Source organism: Cetorhinus maximus, chromosome 16 (genome assembly GCF_964194155.1).
Source record: "Cetorhinus maximus chromosome 16, sCetMax3.hap1.1, whole genome shotgun sequence".
Taxonomy (NCBI): domain Eukaryota; kingdom Metazoa; phylum Chordata; class Chondrichthyes; order Lamniformes; family Cetorhinidae; genus Cetorhinus; species Cetorhinus maximus.
The window spans coordinates 33,933,877-33,954,255 of NC_135894.1; the positions used below are offsets into that span (position 1 = coordinate 33,933,877).

At 39.7% G+C, this 20,379-nt stretch overlaps 1 protein-coding gene across 11 annotated transcripts in view; it reads left to right on the forward strand.

Annotated features, from left to right (window-relative positions):
- Positions 1 to 20,379, forward strand: part of tent5c (terminal nucleotidyltransferase 5C) — a 128,337-nt gene that overhangs the window by 4,397 nt on the left and 103,561 nt on the right. For 2 of the 11 annotated variants that reach the window (XM_078559634.1, XM_078559635.1), the window contains exons 2-5: positions 254 to 406; positions 9,551 to 9,651; positions 10,563 to 10,632; positions 16,975 to 17,057. The exons of 1 other annotated variant lie outside the window; for it this stretch is intronic. In XM_078559634.1, coding sequence (XP_078415760.1) covers positions 17,010 to 17,057 — 48 coding nt within the window. In that variant the 5' untranslated portion in view covers positions 254 to 406; positions 9,551 to 9,651; positions 10,563 to 10,632; positions 16,975 to 17,009. Of the gene's footprint in view, positions 1 to 253; positions 407 to 9,550; positions 9,652 to 10,562; positions 10,653 to 11,770; positions 12,552 to 16,974; positions 17,058 to 20,379 lie in introns of those variants that run through there. 8 more of the 11 variants (XR_013579144.1, XM_078559636.1, XR_013579143.1 and 5 more) reach the window with 7 other exon arrangements.

The window sequence follows — 20,379 nt, forward strand, 5'->3', positions numbered from 1 at the left end:
GCCGGAACTCATTTATTGATCCAAGTTTGCGGGGGTTGCATTTTAGCTCCGTTCCTATTGTATTCTTAGAGGAGAATATTAACCGTAATTTTGGATAAATCTCTCGTTTTTCTTCATTTTCTTCCCCTTTTTGCACAAACTTGGAGGGCGGGGGGAGGAGGGGTGAAAGGTCTGCCGTACAAATCCGAGCTGCTCTGCGGACTCTATTTTGTCATTTCCCCTTCTAACCTTTGGCCTGCTTTTTTCACTTCAGGTACTGTCCTTTCAATGAGACCTGTGTGTTATTTTGGAACGAATAATTTTGAAAGTACTTTACACTCTAAAAACGCTCTACCGAGTAGTGAAACAAATAAATCCTCCAGTTCCACTAGCACTACGCGAGGGGAATCCGGATCAAGACGATAAAGTTAAGGATCAGTCTCTTAGCCCCCATATTTTTCTATTTAACCCCCCCCCCCCAAGCTGACAAAATGGCTTTTTATTGCATAGCCTTGCACCGTAGGACATATCCCAACAGCCTAGGTGCGCAGGGCTGTCTCCTGGTCCCGCGATATCGGGACTAAGGTCATTAAATTACAGAATCAGTAATATGACAATTGGCGTTTTAAGTCGAGCTTTTGTGCTTTCTGGATGAGAACTGAAGTTTCATTTAAAAACAAACTATCCTGAAACGGCTCCAATATGTTATAAACATTATCTGTATAAGTTATTCAAATTTACAAATATATTAAATGACATTCATTGGTGCTTTAAAGCGATCAATATCAGAAGATATAATGCAAATAGATTTGTATATTTACAAAACATTCTTTTGCGATCACTGCAAATCAATGTATTCTCATGTCATTATTGTTTCAATGAAGTACGTTGTGTAATTATAAATTCCAGATCATTATAGGGTAACAATTGCATCTCTTCCCATATTTAAAGTTGTCAAAACTCCAGGATGATCCTGGAGTCTCCAGGATTTGAAGATTATCCTCCCGGACAACTCGGGAGAAAAACGACAGGAGACATTTTTTAGAAAAATGTATTTTCATTTTCTTTGAACTCTTTGTTCATTATAAATGTTTTGGAGCTTGTAAAGGATGGTTCAAGAATCAACCAACTTGGTAATAAAAGCTGTTCACTCTGCAAGGGGTATGGGGAGGCGGAGCGCTGCGAAGATGGACATGTCAGGCGAGCAATGGCAGCAGAAGCTTAAGGCAGGACATTAAGAGGCGGGAGGTCATGTAATAAAACCTCCCGGAATACATCCAGAGTTGGCAACCCCACCACTTCTCACAGACATACATACCTGTACACACACACACGCACGTAATTAGAGTCATTCCTGGACCTCATCAAAATGAAAATGATATAGTTTGTATTGTCACCTCAATATCTTGATTAACAAGTTTTCACCAGTGTATCAGAGTTGAGGCAGGAACGCATTCACATTGTGGTATGAAACTGTGTTTCACACTTAGATGTTGTGATACATTGCTTACATCTTTATAAAAGTAAGACTCTGAAGAAAAATAGGGTCTGCAGTGACATTCAGCCACATTAACAAACTAACCTGCTGAAATGGCTCCAATATGTTATAAACATTATCTGCATAAGTTATTCAAATTTACAAATATATTAAATGACATTCATTGGTGCATTAAAGCGATCAATATCAGAAGATATAATGCAAATAGATTTGTATATTTACAAAACATTCTTTTGTGATCACTGCAAATCGGTAGTAAAGTGGTAAGATTCCTCCATGATTTCTCCAGATGGTGAGTTCTCAGTTGCATTCCTGCTTTTGGGAAGAGGTGCTGAGCAGAGATAACTTATTAAAGCAGGGAGCCAGAAGCTAGTAGTTTATAAGTAGGATCGGTCAGAGGCCTAAGAGAAATTGATTTGTCTGCTTTTCACAAGTTGGCAGCTTGACAATAACTTACTTCTATATCCTTATTTATTAACTGGCTTTTTAATTATAAAGCACATTTATATTTCCCACTCAGCTGCAATAATCACCAAACGCATCTTCCCCTCCCCTCCCCTGTCAGTATTCCGAAGGGGCTGTTTGCTCCGTGACACCCTGGTCCACTCCTCTATCACCCCCAACACCTCATCCCCATCCCAAGTCACCTTCCCATGCAATCGTAAAAGGTGTAACACCTGCCCCTTTACCTCCTCTCTCCTCACTGTCCCAGGGTCCGAACACTCCTTGCAGGTGAAGCAGTGATTTACTTGTACTTCTTTCAATTTAGTCTACTGTATTCGCTGCTCGCTATACGGTCTCCTGTACACTAGGGAGACCAAATGCACGCTGGGTGACTGCTTTGTGGAACACCTTTGCTCAATTCACAAGGATGACCCTGATCTTCTAGTACTTGCCATTTCAATTCACCATCCTGCCCTCATGCTCTCATTTCTGTCCTCGGCCTACTGCAATGTGTCAGTGAAACCCAACGCAAGCTGAAGGAGCAGCATCTCATCTTCCAATTAGGCATTTTAAAGCTTTCTGGACTCAACATTGAGTTCAATAACTTCAGACCATGAACTCTGTCCTCCATTTTGTTTTTTCACCAAGTGCCAGTGTGTATTTTGTTATCATGTTTTTACTTTCAGACAGAGCTGATGTTTATTCTGCTATTAACAGCTACTCGGGACCAATGCTTTGTTTCTTTACTACTATCATTACAATTCCCTTTGCCTGTTGTTCCATGACATCTTTGGTATTTAATCTCCCCACCCTCTAACCTTTGCCTGAACTTTCCCTTTGTTCCACCTGACCCTCGCCCCTTTTTCAACAGCATAAAACCTAATACGTTTCTAACTCTCTTCTTATCTGAAGAGTCATATTGAGTCATGAGTGATATTGGACTCAGAACATTAATTCTATTTCTCTCTCCACAGATGTTACCAGACCTGCTGAATTTTTCCAGCACTTTCTGTTTTTATTTCAGATTTCTAGCACCTGCAGTATTTTATAATCACTATCTTCTATTCCTTTCATTATTTTATGAATCTTAATCATATATATCATCTTCCTTAAGGATGTGATTGCACTGGAGAGGGTGCTGAGGAGCTTCACCAGGTTGTTGCCTGGGCTATGAAGAGAGGCTGGATAGGCTAGGGTTGTTTTCCTTAGAGCAGAGAAGGCTGAGGGGGGACCGGATAGAGGTGTACAAAATCATGAGGGGCATAGATGGGGTAGATAGGAAGAAACTTTTCCCCTTAGTGGAGGTGTTAATAACCGGGGGCATAGATTTCAGGTAAGGGGCAGGAGGTTTAGAGGGAATTTGAGGAAAAATGTTTTCACCCAGAGGGTGGTTGGAATCTGGAACACACTGCCTGAGGGGGTGGCAGAGGCGGGAACCCTCACAACATTTAAGAAGTATTTAGATGAGCGCTTGAAGTGCCATAGCACACAGGGCTATGGGCCAAGTGCTGGAAAATGGGATTAGAATAGATAGGTGCTTGATGGCCGGCACAGACACAATAGGCCAAAGGGCCTGTTTCGGTGCTGTATAACTCTATGTCTCTATGACTATGGATAGTAATGCTAATTACTTCAGCTTACCCTATATTATGTCTCAAAGTGTTTAGCTGTTTTTCTTTGCTCTTTCAAATGCAACTATAGTGTTTTGTAGGCAGTGAATAAAATGCAAGTAAATAACAAACCTTGTATTTGAATAAATCAATAGCAGTGTATACTTATGTAATGTCTGTAGCATCAAGAAAATGTTGTCATAAATAAACATAAAAACACACGCCGAGTCAAGAGAGACAGATTAAATGGGGTGGCCAAATGCTTATTCGAAGAAATGCATTTTGAGAATGTTTTTAAACAGAGAAAGACTTGCATTAATATAGCATTTTTCATGACCATTGGGCATCTCAAAGCGCTTTACAGCCAATGAAGTACTTTTTGAAGTGTAATGTTGTAATGCAGGAAATGTGACAGCTAATTTGCACTCAGGAAACTCCCACAAACAGCAATGTGATAGTGGCCAGATAATCGTTTTTTTGTGTACTGTTGAGTGAGGGATAAATATTGGCAGGACACCAGGGATAACGCCCATGTTCTTCTTGGAAATAGTGCCATAGGATCTTATACATCCATCCAAGCAGATGATAGGTGGGACCTCGGTTTAATAGATGGAGAAGGAGGTGGATATATTCAGAAAAGGAGTTCCAGTAGTATCAAGGTGGCTGATGGTTGTACCAAATGAGAGGGCAAAGGGAAGGAGCGAGTGGTGCACAGGATGTCAGACAGGAGAAGTGAAGTTTATAGGACAGAATATAGGATAATGTAAATTGCAGAAATGTGATGGGGCAAGACCACAGAAAGATTTACAGATGAAGACAAGGAATTGAAATTTTGATGATAGGAAACTATCATGTCAGTGATGATCAAATGGGCATATGGGACTTGGAGTGAAGCATGTAGCAGAATCTGAATAGGTTTGAGTTTATGGTGCAGGTAGTTCATCCTTCAAGGCAAGGATGATCATGTCCATCATCTGCAGTGTTTGGTAGGGCTCCAGTGGTGACTTCTAAGGCCAATCTGCAGCCAGAAGGTTCTGCTACAAACAGACAGCACACCACAGGCAATTGAGTTTTAGATGAGTTGCTGGCTTGGGATTTCCTCTCCCTGAGTTTTTTCTCTGCCTCTAATATGCACTTGCTTTCAAAGGAGCGTGCACCATTTTTTTCTTTGGTTGTGCCAAGTGCAGCGATCCTGGACAAGCTTCTCCCAGGATTTGGGGCCGATATCAAAATTCATAAGCAAAACCTTCAGAGTACCCTTGCAGCACTTGCCTTGTCCACCATGCCCTGGGCTCAAGCTCTCCATAGAAGATTCGCTTTAGTAAGCAAGTGTCAGGCATTCTGGCTGCATGACCAGCTCAGCTCAACTGTGACTGTCTCAATATGATGCTTGGCATGCCAGCTCAGGTGAGTACCTCAGTATCTGGCATTTTGTCCAGCCAGCTGATCTTCAGAAACTCCGAAGGCAGCTCAAGTGAAAGTGGTTGATTTTCTCGGTGTGACACTGGTTCAAAGACTAAGTTTTGCATATGTAGAGCAGAGTGGGCGGGACTATTGCTCTATAGACTTTGTTTGGTAGGCAGACTTACTTTGCTGTTCCCAAACTAATGTTCGAAGTCTGCCGAAGGCTACACTCGCTTTGGCAATTCTTGCATGTGTTTCATTATTGATTATAGATAGTTCGAGAGTTGTTGAGATAAGTGAACTTATCCATTGCTGACATGTTATGATCATGGACTGAAACCTTGGGCTTGAGATGGGGCTTTCCTGGAGCAGGCTACGAAGTTACTTCAGCTTTTTTTGTGCTGATCGTAAGGTTGTCACATGCGTTGAAGAACAAGTCCATGCTACATTCCATGCCCAACTCTGAAAAAGCAGCTAGTGCACAGTCATCAGCAAACAGGAAATCGCAAAGTATGTTCTTGGAGACCTTGGTCTTTACCTGGAGTTGTCTCAGATTGAGTAGTTTCCAGTCCATGCAATATCTGATTTCGATGCCAGATTCACCATAATGGAAATCATTGGACAGCAATGTGGAGAAGGCATGCTGAAGAGGTTGGTGCTAGCAGGCAGCCCTGTTTAACTCCATGAATAACCGGAAATGGGTCAGAAGACTAGCCATCATCCAGAACATGTGCAGACATGCTGTCATGGAACTGTTGAACCATTGTGACAATTTTCTCATGGCAGCTGAATTTCTCCATTATCGTCCAAAGGCTCTCATAGCTGAAAGTGTCGAAGGCCTTGGTCAGGTCAACAAACATGGTGTTGGGCCCATGTTCTGTTCTCGGCATTTCTCCTGGATCTGTCTGACTGCAAAAACCATATCAGTGGTTCCTCGACCTTTTCTGAAACCTCTGGCAACAGATTCTGGTTGAGCTGTTCCACTAAGTGGTTCAGAAGGATTCTGGCAATGAATTTCACAGCAAATGAGAGGAGTGAGATTTCTCTATGTTTGTCACAAGGTAGGCGAATTCCTTTTCACTTGTACAGGTGGGCAATACCTTCTTGACCAGCCATTGACCTCCGGCCTTGTAGACCTCAGCTGGGAGCTGGGTAGCATCAGCTCCTTGGGCTTTGCTGCTAGACAGGAGTTTGATAGTTTTTGTTGTTTCTAACAGCGTGGGTGGGCCACCAAGTATCAAGTTGATGGCAAATTGTAGTAGTCCATTGATTGCTTCTTCGTTGATGGATAAAAGCGAACTGAGGATGTGGTTAAAGTGCTCTGACTATTTTTCTAGAATTTGGGCTTTTTCTGTGAGCACCAAAGATTAGTGATCAACCAGTAGTCTGAGGCCGATAGACCAATTTCAGAGCATCGTAGAATCTCTTCCAGTTTTTGTGGTCAGCATATGACCGAAAGTTTTCTTTTTGATTCTGTCAAGTGTCTTGCATCTCTCTAAGTTTGCATTGGACAGTCCTGCGGATGTTTCGGTAGGCATTGTGCTTGGACAGTGATGACTTGCCATTGAGGAAAACACGGTAGAGGCAATGTTTCTCTTCCAGTAGTTTCTGGATCATTGTTTTCAAACCAATCTTGATGCCTTTGAGGTGTAGGGTGAAGGACCTCTAGAACAATGGAGTACGCTATATCCCTATATTGTCCAGTCATTCTCGATGCAGTGAGTATCTATTTTCACTGTGCACAGTCGACTCTCAAGTCTCCCTGAGAGAGGTTCCTTTATGAATGCCTGTTTGAGTCTTGAGACATTGAGATGCTTCTGGACCTTCATGCCCTGGGGGAGTCAAGGGGGATAGATCTTGATGTTTAGCTTTGAAATGAAAGGGCAGTTGTTGGTCAGCAGTCTGCGCTGCACATTACTTTTGTTACATGCACATCCTGTCTGTCTCTCTACCTGGTGATGACACAGTCGATTAGATTACATGGACTGCAGCAGTTCAAAAAGGTGGCTCACCATCACCTTCTCAAGGGCAATTAGGGATGGGCAATAAATGTTGGCCTAGCCAGCGATGCCCACATCCTATTAATGAATTAAAAAAAGATGCCAATGAATGGAATGGGGATGCCTCCAAGCGTCTTGTTGCAATTAGGGAGCGGAGTACTGTTAATGATTAAGAGCTCTTGCTAGGCAACTGTCAACCCCATTTTTTCCAATGATCCTTTCCCATGCTTGGTGATCTGCACAATTTTTTGGATTGAAGTCGCCATGAATGATTAGCTTGTCTGACTTTGGCACCATAGCAATCAAGGAGTGGAGGTCATCATAGAATTTATCATTAACTTCTTCAGGGTTGGTTAAGGTGGAGGTGTACGCATTGGTGAAAATTGTTTGCCTATTGCCATGCAGGCGGATGATCATTAATGCCCTTGGAAGGCAAGGCAACTTACTGACGGGATGGTTCATGACAGCAATGTCCACACCAGCTTTGCTCTATTCTTCTTTTCCACAGCCACTCCAAAAGACTGTGTACCCTGCATTGATTTCTTTGAGCTGATCCTCCTCAGGTAGATGAATCTCGTTGAGGGGAGTGATCTGGACATTGTACCTAGCCAGCTCTCTACCAAGAAGAACAATTCTTTTCTCAGGTCTGTTGCCATGAGGGTGCGCACTTTCTGTGCACCAATGAGGACTGGTGCCAGCTTTACTTTATTTTCTGAGATTGGCTTATGACTGTGGTGGTAGGATCCCCACCAGCTGCAGCCTGCTGGCCAGAATAGTTGAAGCAGACAATGTTTAGGGCACCTTTTCTAGCCCCTTCCTCATGCTAGGGAGGTGAGCAGTGTTGTCCTGAAAAGGGCTGCTCAATTGCTCAGGAGGCTGCCGAGTTCCACTTCTGCTTCCTCCAGTGAAAAATGACTCTTACAGCCTGAGGCATCTCTGTGCAGGTTCATGGCAACAGCTCCCATTGAATCCACATCTGCTGTCTACGTCACTCGCCCATCGTCGCAGGACTTGTGACAGATAGATGATGTATGACAGATGATAGAAAGGTGATGAACATGACTACGCGTGGTTTATAGTTGTGCATTGTCAACTTCATCCTCTCATCCTGATCTATCTTGGTTCAGTAGCAAGATGTGTCTAGATGGTTAGAGATAGATTCAGATGCAGTGGGTGACCAAGATGTCTTCTGTGTCTTGTTCCATGACACAGTGCTAAACCGCCTTCATGACTGTCGGACCTAGAATGGCCTCATACACGCAGTCCACCGGAATCAGTCTTTGCATGTTGAGATAGACAATTCCTAAGTTGCAGAGGGTAGGAGACCCGGCAGCTATCCTCGCCTGATCTGACCTGCCCATCGAAGCAGTCTACTGTGGTGTGGCCGCTGTTGCATGCTAACAGTTACTTGGAGCTGCACTTCTATGATGCATAGAGGATGAACATAAGAAACGTGAGGCCATATGGCTACACCATTCAGTAATTTCATGGATCAACTTAACTCCATTTTTCTGCCCATATCACCTGATTCCCTTGAAAGGATGATATGGAGAGTATAAGTATAATTTAACCTATGGTTGAAAAAAGGGAACTGTAAGGATTTTAATGGCATCAGGACAGGTAGGATAGGAGGTCAGCAGCAGTATTGCAAGGGCGGAAGTAAATGATGGTCTTTGTGATGAATAATATGTAGGATTTAAAGCTCAGCTCAAGGTCAAACAGAATACCAAGGTTGTGAATGATCTGATTCAGCCTGACAGATTGGCTGGTTGCGGGGAGGAATCGAATCGGTGGTAATTCTGGGACTAGTATAATGCTTCTGGCTATTATTTGATCTACAACTCAGAAACCTTTAGCACATTCTGATATTTGTATCCAATTTCAGTTGTCTAACATTTGCTTCAAGAATCAAAGTGGAGAAAAAGGCTGGTAGCAATAATGTATTGTCTACAGAACTATTTTAACCCGATTTATCAATGTGGTTATGATTTAAAAGAATTTAATAAATATAAGTATGGCATCTAACAGCAAACATTAATACTGACCAGGTTTTACTTTCCTTAAAGTGACAGCTTTAACTTGAATCCTTATGATCCTTTTGTGGTATTCCATTTCACAGTGGGTGTTGACCACAGAATATAATTACACACAATTTGGTAATACATTTGCAGTATTATTTAGTTAGGCTACAAGGGTAATTGACATGGGAAATACACATAATTACATCCTGGTGGACATAAAAGATTCCATGGCACTATTCAAAGGAGGCCCTATTCAAAGTTCTCACAGTGTCTGGGCTGGCATTCTTCCCTAAACCAATCCCACAAAAAAAACATTTAGCTGGTCAATCATCTGTTTTGCTTTTTTGGGGACTTTGCTGTGCACAAATTGGATGCCACATTTGCCGACCTAACAGTGACTGCATGCTAAAAGTAATTCATTGGTTGTGGAGTGCTTTGAGATGTCGTGAGGACTTGACAAGGCAGCATATAAGTACAAGCTCTTTCTTTCTTAGCTGCTTAGCTTCTATAGATTTCATCTTGCTGCAATGTTAACTATGGCTATTTTGTGTCATCCGCAAACCTAGAATTTCTGCTTTTAATCCCTTCATTTAGGTCATTTTTTGTGGATTGTTGGAAGTGGAGATCTAAGGATTGATTCCATATTGAAGAAAGGTGTGACCGGCTACAAATTATAAGCACGCACTCACATAAAGGTATGTGATCAGTCAAATGTATATGTAAGCAGCCGTCTTTCAGATTAGATGTTAAACTGAAGCCCCATCTGCTCTCTCTGGGGGATGTAAAAGATCACATGGCATTATTAAAAGAAGAGCAGGGTTGCCCTCTGAATTTCCTGGCCTGCATTTACTCCTCATCCTACACCTAGCAGATAATCCGGTCATTTGTTTAATTGCTACTTGTGGGACATTACTGTGCACAAATTGGCTGCACAGTATTTCTTATAATCTCAAGAGTTTCCTACATTGCAACAGTGAATATACTTCAAAAGTATTTCATTGGCTTTAGAACTGTTTGGGATGACCTGAGGTTGTGAAATAAATTTAAGTTTCTTTTTGTCATCTTTATTTGTGACCATTTATATTGGAATCCCATGTGTGCACAATAAATCTACTTTTACATTGTTGCTGAGGTCTCAGAAGAGTAATTAAGTGTACCAGTCTCCATGCAACTGCTGAAACTGGATCCCAGCATGCAGTGCTTGCAACTGGTCACACAAATGATTGCAGTTATTGGATCATCCGCTATGTGCATTTGCACAATGCTGCATTATGAAACCATTACAAGGGAATTACACTGCAGCTGGGACAGCATGTTTACTGGAGCCAAGCAAACTAGTAGCAGTAAGGACAACCCGCTAAAAATGGGTCTTCTTGACTGCTCGTCTTAAAACTAGTAGGGCTGGTTGGAGTTGTTCTCAGCTACAAAAGACCTGCATATTTGGAGTGAGTGTCATGGACAACATTTAAACAGCTTTAGTCACATCAACGTGTTAACTTTTACTTCATCCACTCACTCCCTGATTGTGTTGCTTCTCAATTAGGAATTCAGTTCGAATCATGTTATTCACATTTTTTTTTTCTCTTCTCTTCTTTTCCCTTCCAAGTTTTCCCCTCCCCTCTCCTAAAGGCATTGTCACCTGGTGGAATCCCTCGCCCAAGAGCCATTATTTCTGTGTGAGTTTAGGCATCTATAGGTATTTTACATTTAGTGCTTCTGTAGTTAAGCTCCTGGCAGGTCAAAAATGTATGCCAACTCCTTGAATTCACACGGGCAAAAACAAGCTCTATTAACCCTAAAAAACATTTCAAAAAAGATGACTCTTCTGTACATTTGGTATTCCTTATAGTTATAATACCAGAGGAAAGCAAAATCTTTTAAAAATATATCTGAGTGTTGCCATGGCTTTAAAAAAAATACTCTCAGGATTTGGTCAATGCTGGAAGGGTAAGGCTACATTTATTGTCCTGAGAAAATGGTGGGTTTTCTACTAATGTGCAACTGTGTAGCCTTGCTAGGCCATTTACTGAGAGTTAAGGATCAGCCCTGTAGCAGCAGACTAGAAACATAGTTAGGATTGGTATGTGCCTTTTCCTGAAGGAAATTAGCGAGACAGTTGTATTTCTAATATTACTCTAGCAGTTTGTCTTAGTCATTTTTTCTGTGCCAGCTTACAAATGATCGGAGAGGTTCAATTTAATTTCACAAACTTTGGTGGGATTTGAACTTATGCCCTCTAAGGGTACTAGGCCAATACCATAACCATTGCACTACCACACCCATGTACTTTGTGTATGCCATATCATAGTTGTTTATTGAAAGAAAGATAGAGGTAGGTGACTTTATGAAAATTGAATTGAAATAGTGGGTCAAAAGAAATTTTGGCTGGAATTTTCCAGCCCCCCATGCCGGTGGGGATCTTCCGGTTTTGCTGATGTGAACGGAGATTTCAATGGCTCGCTGGCCCCGACCCAGAGGGGAGCTGGAAAATTCCAGCCTTTAGGTCTAAATACGACTAACTACAACCTACAATACTTAACTCATATAAAACAGTGTAAAACCTGCATTAAATGAAAAATGAACACATGTTCTATTTATTACAGTAGGAGCTTATTCAGTCATAGAAAGAAATCATAGAATTTTCATACAAGGAAACCATTTGGAACTAGAGAGGATATATGTTGGATAATAATAGTTTACCTGAAATAAACCAGACTGGCACTGATTGCATTAATCACTCATGCTACATACATATTATGGTAAATGTAACAAGTGATTTATGTCATGATTTCCTGACATGTGTTCTATTTATAGGAGACATATAAAGAACACAATAAAACAAAGCATTTGAGAGCCATAGAGAGAAGAGAACCAGATGGACAGAAAGAGTAAGACTATTAACAGAAAGGCTAACCAAGGGGGACAGGAAGAATTGAAGAGATCGTTGCAGAAAGAGAGACATAAATTTGTCTTCTTACTTTTCTTAATGAGCAAAGTCACTGGAAATCAATTGACACAATCTAAAATCTAAATAAATAATCTCAAGGACAATGTGATTTTATAAACAGCTTCACTTGTGAGACTAACTCATGAATTACAAGGCAAAAGTGCATTATGGTCAGCCTCATAAGTGTCATTAATTTGTATTACACTAATATTGATGATATGTTCCATCTATAGCACTTACATGTATCTTATGAAAAGCGGAAAACATATAATAATCAATGTTTTTGTAGCTGATGAAATCAGTTGAAGCTGGTTTATGATGTCGCTGTGATGTCATAGCTTTGGAAATATTTTTATTCCTCCTGTTAACTTTCTTTCTGAGTGTTACAACCAGGATAACTTTAATCGTCCAGGTTATGGAGTTCCCATCTTCTTAAGATGTGTGAGAGCTAAACATGCCTCAATGGCCCCAGTTCTCAGTTTTCCAAGCAGTAATGTAATCATTTATTCAAGCAGGTCAGTTTGAGGTCTGTTCTTCCACAACAATTACCACTGATTAACCAATGTAGATGTTTTTTAATACTATTTAAAGTATTCTATATTATAAATATGAAACAGCAATCTTGGAAATAAATTTGTTGCTTTTTAATGGGGCATTTTTATATATATCTATATATATAATATATATATGAAATATATATATATATATATATACACCTTTCCAACCAGATTAATGTATAACATTGCTCACAAGACACTACCAGCGTGTAAATAGGAAGTGGTTAATAAGAGAGAGGATGTGGCTTATTAGGGACAAAGAGGGTGATATCTGCTTAGAGGGACAGGGCAATGCTAGAATACTTAATGAGTACTTTGTATCAGTGTTTACTAAGGAAGAGAATGCTGACAAAATATCAGGAGAAGTGGAGCTGATAAAGGTAATGGGTGGGATAAAAATGATAAGCAGAATGTACTGGAAAGACCAGCAATGCTTAAAATATTTGCCTAATCTGGATGGCTAAGAAAAGTGGGTGTGGAGATAATGGAGGGGCTTGGCATAATCTTCCAATCTTCACTAGATAGAGGGTATTGGAGAGTGGCAAATATGTCACCCTTATCCAAGAAAGGGCTTGAGAACATTCCTAGTAACAACTAGCTGCTCAGTTTAACATCAGTAGTGGTTAAAGTCTTAGAAATAGCAATTAGGGAGAAAAATTAGCCGACACTTGGAGAGGTTTGAGTTAGTTAGGGAGAACCAACACGGATTTGTAAAAGGCAGATCGTGTAATCTTATTGAATTTTTTGATGAAGTAACAGAGAAGTTTATTTAAGAGAATGTAGTGGATATTGTCTAAATGGATTTTAGGAACGCATTTGACAAACTACCACATAAAGGGCTGGTTAACAAAATTGAGGCTCATGGAATTGGAGGATCAGTGTCAGCTTGGATGAGAAACTGGTTTAAGGACAGAGAACAGTGAATCGTGCTAAATGGTTGTTTTCAGACTGGAGGATAGTAGACAGTGGTGTTCCAAAGGTCATTGCTAGGCCCATAATATAAGTGCTAAGCCCATTGCTTTTCTTGAAATGTATAAATGGCTTAGATATTGGAATACAGAATAAAATTTAAAAATTTGCCCATGATAATGAACTTGGAGGTGTGGCATATGGTGAGGATGAAAACAATCGACTGCAATGGAGCATTGAGAGAATAACAGAATGGCAGACAAGTGGCAGGTGGAATTTAATACAGAGAAGTGTGAGGTGATGCATTTTATCTGAAGGGCTAGGGAGATAAAATATAAACTTAATGGCACAGTTTTAAAGAATGTGTAGGGGCAGAGGGACCTGTGGGTTTGTGTGCAGAAATCTTTAAAGGTGGCAGGACATATTGAAAGAGTAGCTAGCATAGCATGGGATCTTGGACACCATTCGTGTAGCTATTGAGTACAAAAACAGGGAAGTTATGTTGAATCTTTATAAAGCTCTGGTTAAGCCAAAACTTGAGTATTATTCCCAGTTTTGGTTAGTAGACTTTGGGAAGAATGTGAATGTCCTTGAAAGAGTACAGAGGAGATTTACCAGAATGGTTTTAGGGATGAGGGATTTTAGCTAGGTTAGGTTGGAGAAGTTGGTGTTGTTTTCCCTGGGAACAAAGAAGATTGAGGGGGGAATTGATAGAGGTGTACAAGATTATGACTACCTTTCTAAAAAAGGTAGACAAAGAAAAGCTGCTCCCATTAGCTGATGGTATAAGAACTAGGGGACACAGATTTAAGCTTTTGGGCAAGAACCAAAGGGGGGGATGTGAGGAAGAACTTTTGTACATAGCGAATGGTAATGACCTGGAACTCGCTGCCTATGATCAATGATTTCAAAAGGAAATTGGATGGGCAGTTGAAGGCAATAAACTTGAAGGGCTACCGGACTTGAATAGGGAAATGGGACTGACTGAATTGCTCTGCAGAGAGCCGGCATGGACCTGATATGTCAAATGGCCACCTTCTGTGCTGTAATGACTATGACTCTTCAGATGATGTGGGTGAGCCATACAGAAGGGGGCCAATGTTCAATTGCTCGTACAAAAGCAGAGTTAATGTTTCGAGTCCATATTACTCTTCTTCAGAGCTCTGAAGAAGAGTCACACAGACTTGGAATGTTAACTCTCTTTCTCTCTCCACATATGCTTCCAAACCTGCTGAGTTTTTGCAGCATTTTCTATTTTTATTTTAGATTTCCAGAATCCACAGTATTTTGCTTGTACTCAATTGCTACTGTTTGCTTAATCAGCTGATTGTCACAGGGGTGAGAATAGAGAATGCTAAAATTTAAAATCTTGCTTGGTTTTCTGTTCCTGATCACCATCCAAGGATTCCTGTTGCAAATGTGTGTGCATGGATATTGGTTGAGAATACAATTGGCTTTGGCTATCATAGCCAAATAGCTTGTTGACACTGTCAAAGCTCACAGATAAATAAAACCTACTTCAGCAAGGTACTGGAGAATAACTAACTACGGTGAAATCATTCTTCACCAAAGAGTCAACATCTTCAGGAGATGAGATAAATAATAAAAAAAGTATGTTTAAATTGCATCTATTTTATATTGCTTCTATTTTATGTTGTTTTCTCCCTCCCTCCATAAAAAAGGGTAGTTTGGTATCATGCCATTTGTTTTCATTCAATAATAAAGCACCTTTGGTCTTTCCTTCCTGATATAAAGTTAGCTTGTCTCAGTGGTAGCCTTGTCATTTTTGAATCAGGATGTCATGAGCTCGAGCCCCACTCCAGATACTAGAGCAAAGAAACCTAGACTGATACTTCAGTACAGTGCTGATGAAATGCTGTATAGTGAGAGGTGCTGTCTTCCAGATAAAATATTAAATCAAGGCACTGTCTATAAGACCATAAGACATAGGAGCAGAAGTAGGTTATTCGGCCCATCGAGTCTGCTCCATCATTCAATGAGATCATGGCTGATCTCCTCAACTCCACTTCACTGCCTTTTTCCCATAACACTTGACACTGCCTGCCTATGCAGGTGAATATAACATATTCTGTCACTGTCCACAGAAGAGCAGAGAACTTATCCTGGCTCTCTGTCCGACATTTATCCCTCAAACATCCCACCAAAAACAGATCTTCTGGTTATTTATTGCATTGTGGTTTGTGGGAGATTGATATGTGCAAATTGCCAATTACATTTTGCTTTAAGGTAGCGATTACACTTTAAATAATTAATTGTGAAGTACTTTAGAACATTCTGAGAATGTAAAAGGTGCTTATATAAATGCAATTTCTTTCATTCTTATTAAGTTACGAAGTTAAACAGTTGTGGACACATCTTTCTTGAACTAAAGTATTTCATGTTCATGCTTCCACCTGAAGTTCTTACTGATGAAACCTGCTGAACCTTGACATTTGAGATTAGAATGAATCTAGTACAAAGCAGCTCCAGGACTTGAGGCTCTAGAAATCTGACTTATTACTGCCTGTCTTCAATTCATTTTACAGTGGACTCAGATAAAGTGAAACTCCATTTGTGCAACGCTAAAAGTAGCCAATATCCTAATTAATTTATCATAGACTAAATAAAACAATTTTCCTTTTGTATTGAAGATATTTCCTATTTATAATTTATTTTCTGAGAAAATCAACCTTTGTTCATCTCATAATATTTTAGCTGTTTGCGACACTGGTAGGGCTCTTGCCTCTGAATCAAAGGTAGTGCGTTCAAGCCCCACTCCAGGATTTGAGCACATAGTCTAGGCTCACACTTCATTGAGGTACTGAGGGTGTGCTGCAGTGTCTGAGGTGCATCTTTTTGGTGGGACAATAAACCGAAACTACATTGCAGATGGATGTAAAAATCCCATAGCACTAATCAAAGGAGAGTTGAGGAGCTTTCCGAATGTCCTGGCTGAGATTCTTCCTCTCAAACAACATCACTTAAAAATACAAATTACGTGATCACATATCTCATTGCTGTTTGTGGGCCTTTGCTGTGCACAACTTTGCTGCATATCCCTACATTACAAGAATGGCTACACTTCAAAAATCTTCATTGACTGTAAAGCACTTCGGGACATTCTTAGGTCATGAAAGATGTTATATAAGTGCAAGTCTTTACTTTATGATGAACAGCGGAATGTGCCTCATAGATCAATGAAAATTGATGTGACTAGTAAAAGTACTTAATCTCTGTCTGGCCACTGTGCAACATACATCAACTGAATCACCGATATGCTGCTGTATTCAGCTGCTGCTGCAAATTATTAGCAGAGGGAATCCCATACGATTACGCTCTGGTACACACTTGGCATTATAAACCTTGTTGAATCATTCATTTTGATCTAATACTGGCCTGGTATTGCATCTATTTGGGGTATATTTTGTGGAGCAGATTGTGTGTAGTGCAGGTACTACAGCGGATTTGACTGATACCAAGCAGAGGAGACAAGATGAACTGGTGTCCATCTGTGGCAAAAAAGGGAAATTCCCCTCAGAACATCAATATGATTTGTATGACATTCAACAGGAGAATTAGGCTCCCTGTCTCTTACTTTCTTTCAGAAAAACTACATATAATATGAGTAAAATACAGAGAAATGTTAGGCCAGGAGTCTGATTTGCTTAGCAGAGAACAAACCTTCTATGTGACTATAAACCTTTTTTATATCAGATAAAGAATGACTTTCCAGCCAAAGTCCATATGTTCTGTCATAAGTAAATTAATTTATGTTCTATGTCTGTTAAGCGAAAGCAATTTTAAAGGGCCTCAATGTCTTATTCTACAGATTGAGTATCTTTTATCCAAAGTCCATGGGGCTGATTGCGTTTTGATATTCAGATATTTTCTATTTTCGGATCTACTGTATATATGGTTGGCCTAGGCCAACTTACATTATGATAGCCTAAGCCTAGGCCCAAATATAGTCTACAAATATTAGGTTGTTTCTCTTTATGCCAACTCTCATACACCCTACTTCTTACCTGTTATTATTTATTACACCTGTAATATAATATTACATTTCTTTATTAACATACAAATTAACAGCATAGCCATTCAGAAAACGTTCGGTTTTTGGCTGTGTTTTCAGATGTACTGATAAAGGATATTTGACCTGTATTAAAAATAGCTATTATAAAAGGTAACAATGAATTTTCATTTCTTAAAATCACCATAAACATGATGATAACGAGGAAGACTTTCACTATTTTATTGGTAAATTAGAATGTTAAAATGTTTTAGTTCAAACTTAAACGGCAGGATAATGCCTGTGCCATGGAATTGATAAGTGATATACACTGATAATGGTGGAGTCACCTCAACAGAAGCCCGAAGATAAACTGTTTCTCCAAAAGGGGGTGCTATTCCCCAAATAGGAGGTTACTTCTCACCTCAGCCTGTGTTAGCTGGTTAGAGTGGGATTAACGGTGAGCATGTGGCTGCTCCTTTTACTAATCACCTATAAGGAGACATTTTATTGCCCCCAGTGCCATCAACTGAATATGAGCTTTTTAAAAATCCGCCCCCTTTTTTAAGGGGTAAAATGAACAAAATAGCAACCATAAATTTAAAAAAATCTTCCTTTTAAGTAAATGATAAATATTGCTCCCATTGTCCAGTAAACACTCGCGTCTGAGTGTGGGATCACTTGGGTTTGGAGAAGATTGTGGGGGAGAGGCAGGCAGTCGGAGGATCACCCCCACCAACCATACTTCCCCACCCTCATCTCCAACTTGCTTCCCGCCCCCCTCCTCCACACTAGGTGGTCAAAGATCATGGAGCGTTGGACTGTGGTGTAACCATAGGTAGAGGAGTAGCCCTGTCAAATGAATGAACAAGAGACTGTTCACACTCAACAAAAATATGAAGTATGGCTCATCTCGGTCTCACAAATGACAAGTGGGGCACTGATGTACAGATTAACACAAGAATAAACAAAGGGGGAATAAAACCTTGTAGAAATATATTAAAGGAATGAATGTACTTATTAAAGGGAATGCAATTAAATATACACAAAGGCAAACTTATTTTTGATTAACGAGGAATATGAGCTTTGAATATTTTTCTTGTAAATCATTTGATGCATTTCCATGCCATTTATTGCATTTTCCAGTTTATTTAACAAAGTGCCGCTTTAAATACCGCTCTTATGTTGACCATGAAAAGATGAAGTTGGATAGCAACCTAAATAATTACATTTTCCTTAGGTGACAGTGTAATGTTATCCCAAAACTAAAGGCTCGCAGGGATCTAAACCATCTCTATTATTGAAACATCTCCCAACAGCACGTGAACTAACAGCCAATCAGGACGGCTGCTCGGATTAATCCCGATTAACTGGATCCTTTGCAACAAAATAGTGCGAACAAAGAACTAAAGTGCGTTGATAGCGTTTAGTTCAGGATACACGAAGCACAGTTTAACCAGAGCGAAGCGACTTTCTGTTGAGAATGGCTCTTGCTAGTCTCTGCTGCAGGTGTGTTTATGCGGTGGAGAGGTACAGCAATGTTTGTGAAGTGGTCTGAAATCCATAAATTGCAGCAGAGAGAGCGAGTAGGGAGCAGGGAAAACACTGTATTGTATAGTGTTTGTTCTGTCTGTACGGAAATGTGGGTGGTGCCAGCGCTTCACTTCTGATTTTTCTGTAGTTCCTGTTAAATATTGTAAAAAACTGAAATTGTATTGCTTTCTCATCTTTCCAGTCCAGCATGGTGTTCTGTTTTTGCAAGAAATCCCTTCAGTTATTTTGTCGTCTTGTTAGTTGACAAGTGTTACTTTATAAGCCAATTAGGTAATAGGGTAATCTAAGTGTTTAACTTGAAAGGCGCAACACTAATAGTCTGTTTTACCAGTTTAATCCCTTGGTGTTTGCATTATTGATGAAATGTTGTAAAAGGTCACTTATTGTCCCCTCCCCTCAAAAAAAATCAACTATTCGAAGGATTGTTTTGTTCCCTTGGAGAGTAAAATTTTAACGTTCATTTGTTTTAAATATTTATGTTTCATGCGAATCTCAACGAGTTCAAAGTATTTGTGGTAGTTTTGCTAACAGTATTATCAGTGCCATTATTTTTAAGTTTATTTTTTCTGGAGAGATCAGATATACTTCGTTTATTTTAGAAGTCAAAGATAGAATTTAATTAATATCAAAGACCCCCATAATAGTGTAATGTGCTAGTTATGCATTTTTATGAAACCACATTATAAATACCAGATAACAAAGTGACCCCATGAGGGTGTGGGTTTAGTAATGTGGGAAGCATAGCTAAATAATTCTGCTAAGTTTTGTCTGTGCAAGATCATTATTTTGGATCACTCCTTGGGGTTTGAGGCTTCCAGATTCACTTTTTGGGGTGTAAAGTATTTTAGGTTACATTCTTAATGACTACAACATAAAAACTAACATTTTAAGAAGGAGTTGACTATTTAATCAATAATATACTTTGAATATTTTTGAATTATTTTTGACATGCTTGAATGTGTCCCATCATATTGTTTCAGAAAGATGTTGCCAGCAAATTTTGTGCCTAAACTAGTGTAAGAATATGAAAGTTAAATTGACATTATCTGATTTGGTTTTATTTCTTGAGAAAATTATTTATGTAGAGGTGTGTGTGAAGTATGATTATGTAAATAATTGGGTTTTGTATAACTAGTAATTAGTATTACAGGGGTTTAATTCAACCCAGGAGGGTTTTGTGAAACATAATTGTTTGCCTTGTTTGCCTCCTTGGATATGAAAATTGTTGGATGGGAGGGTGGCTAACATAACACCCCTATTGGAGGGATTCATTAGTCTCTAATATCTATTTTGGGCTAACTCATAATGCATAATTCAAAATCAAAGAAAATTTGGAAATGCATGAGGTAATCAAAGGTAGCTAAAACAGATTGTTAAAAGGCAAGTAATGTTTGATAGATTTGAGCTTTTTGACAGGATGAGTAAAATGATGGAGTTGATATGGATT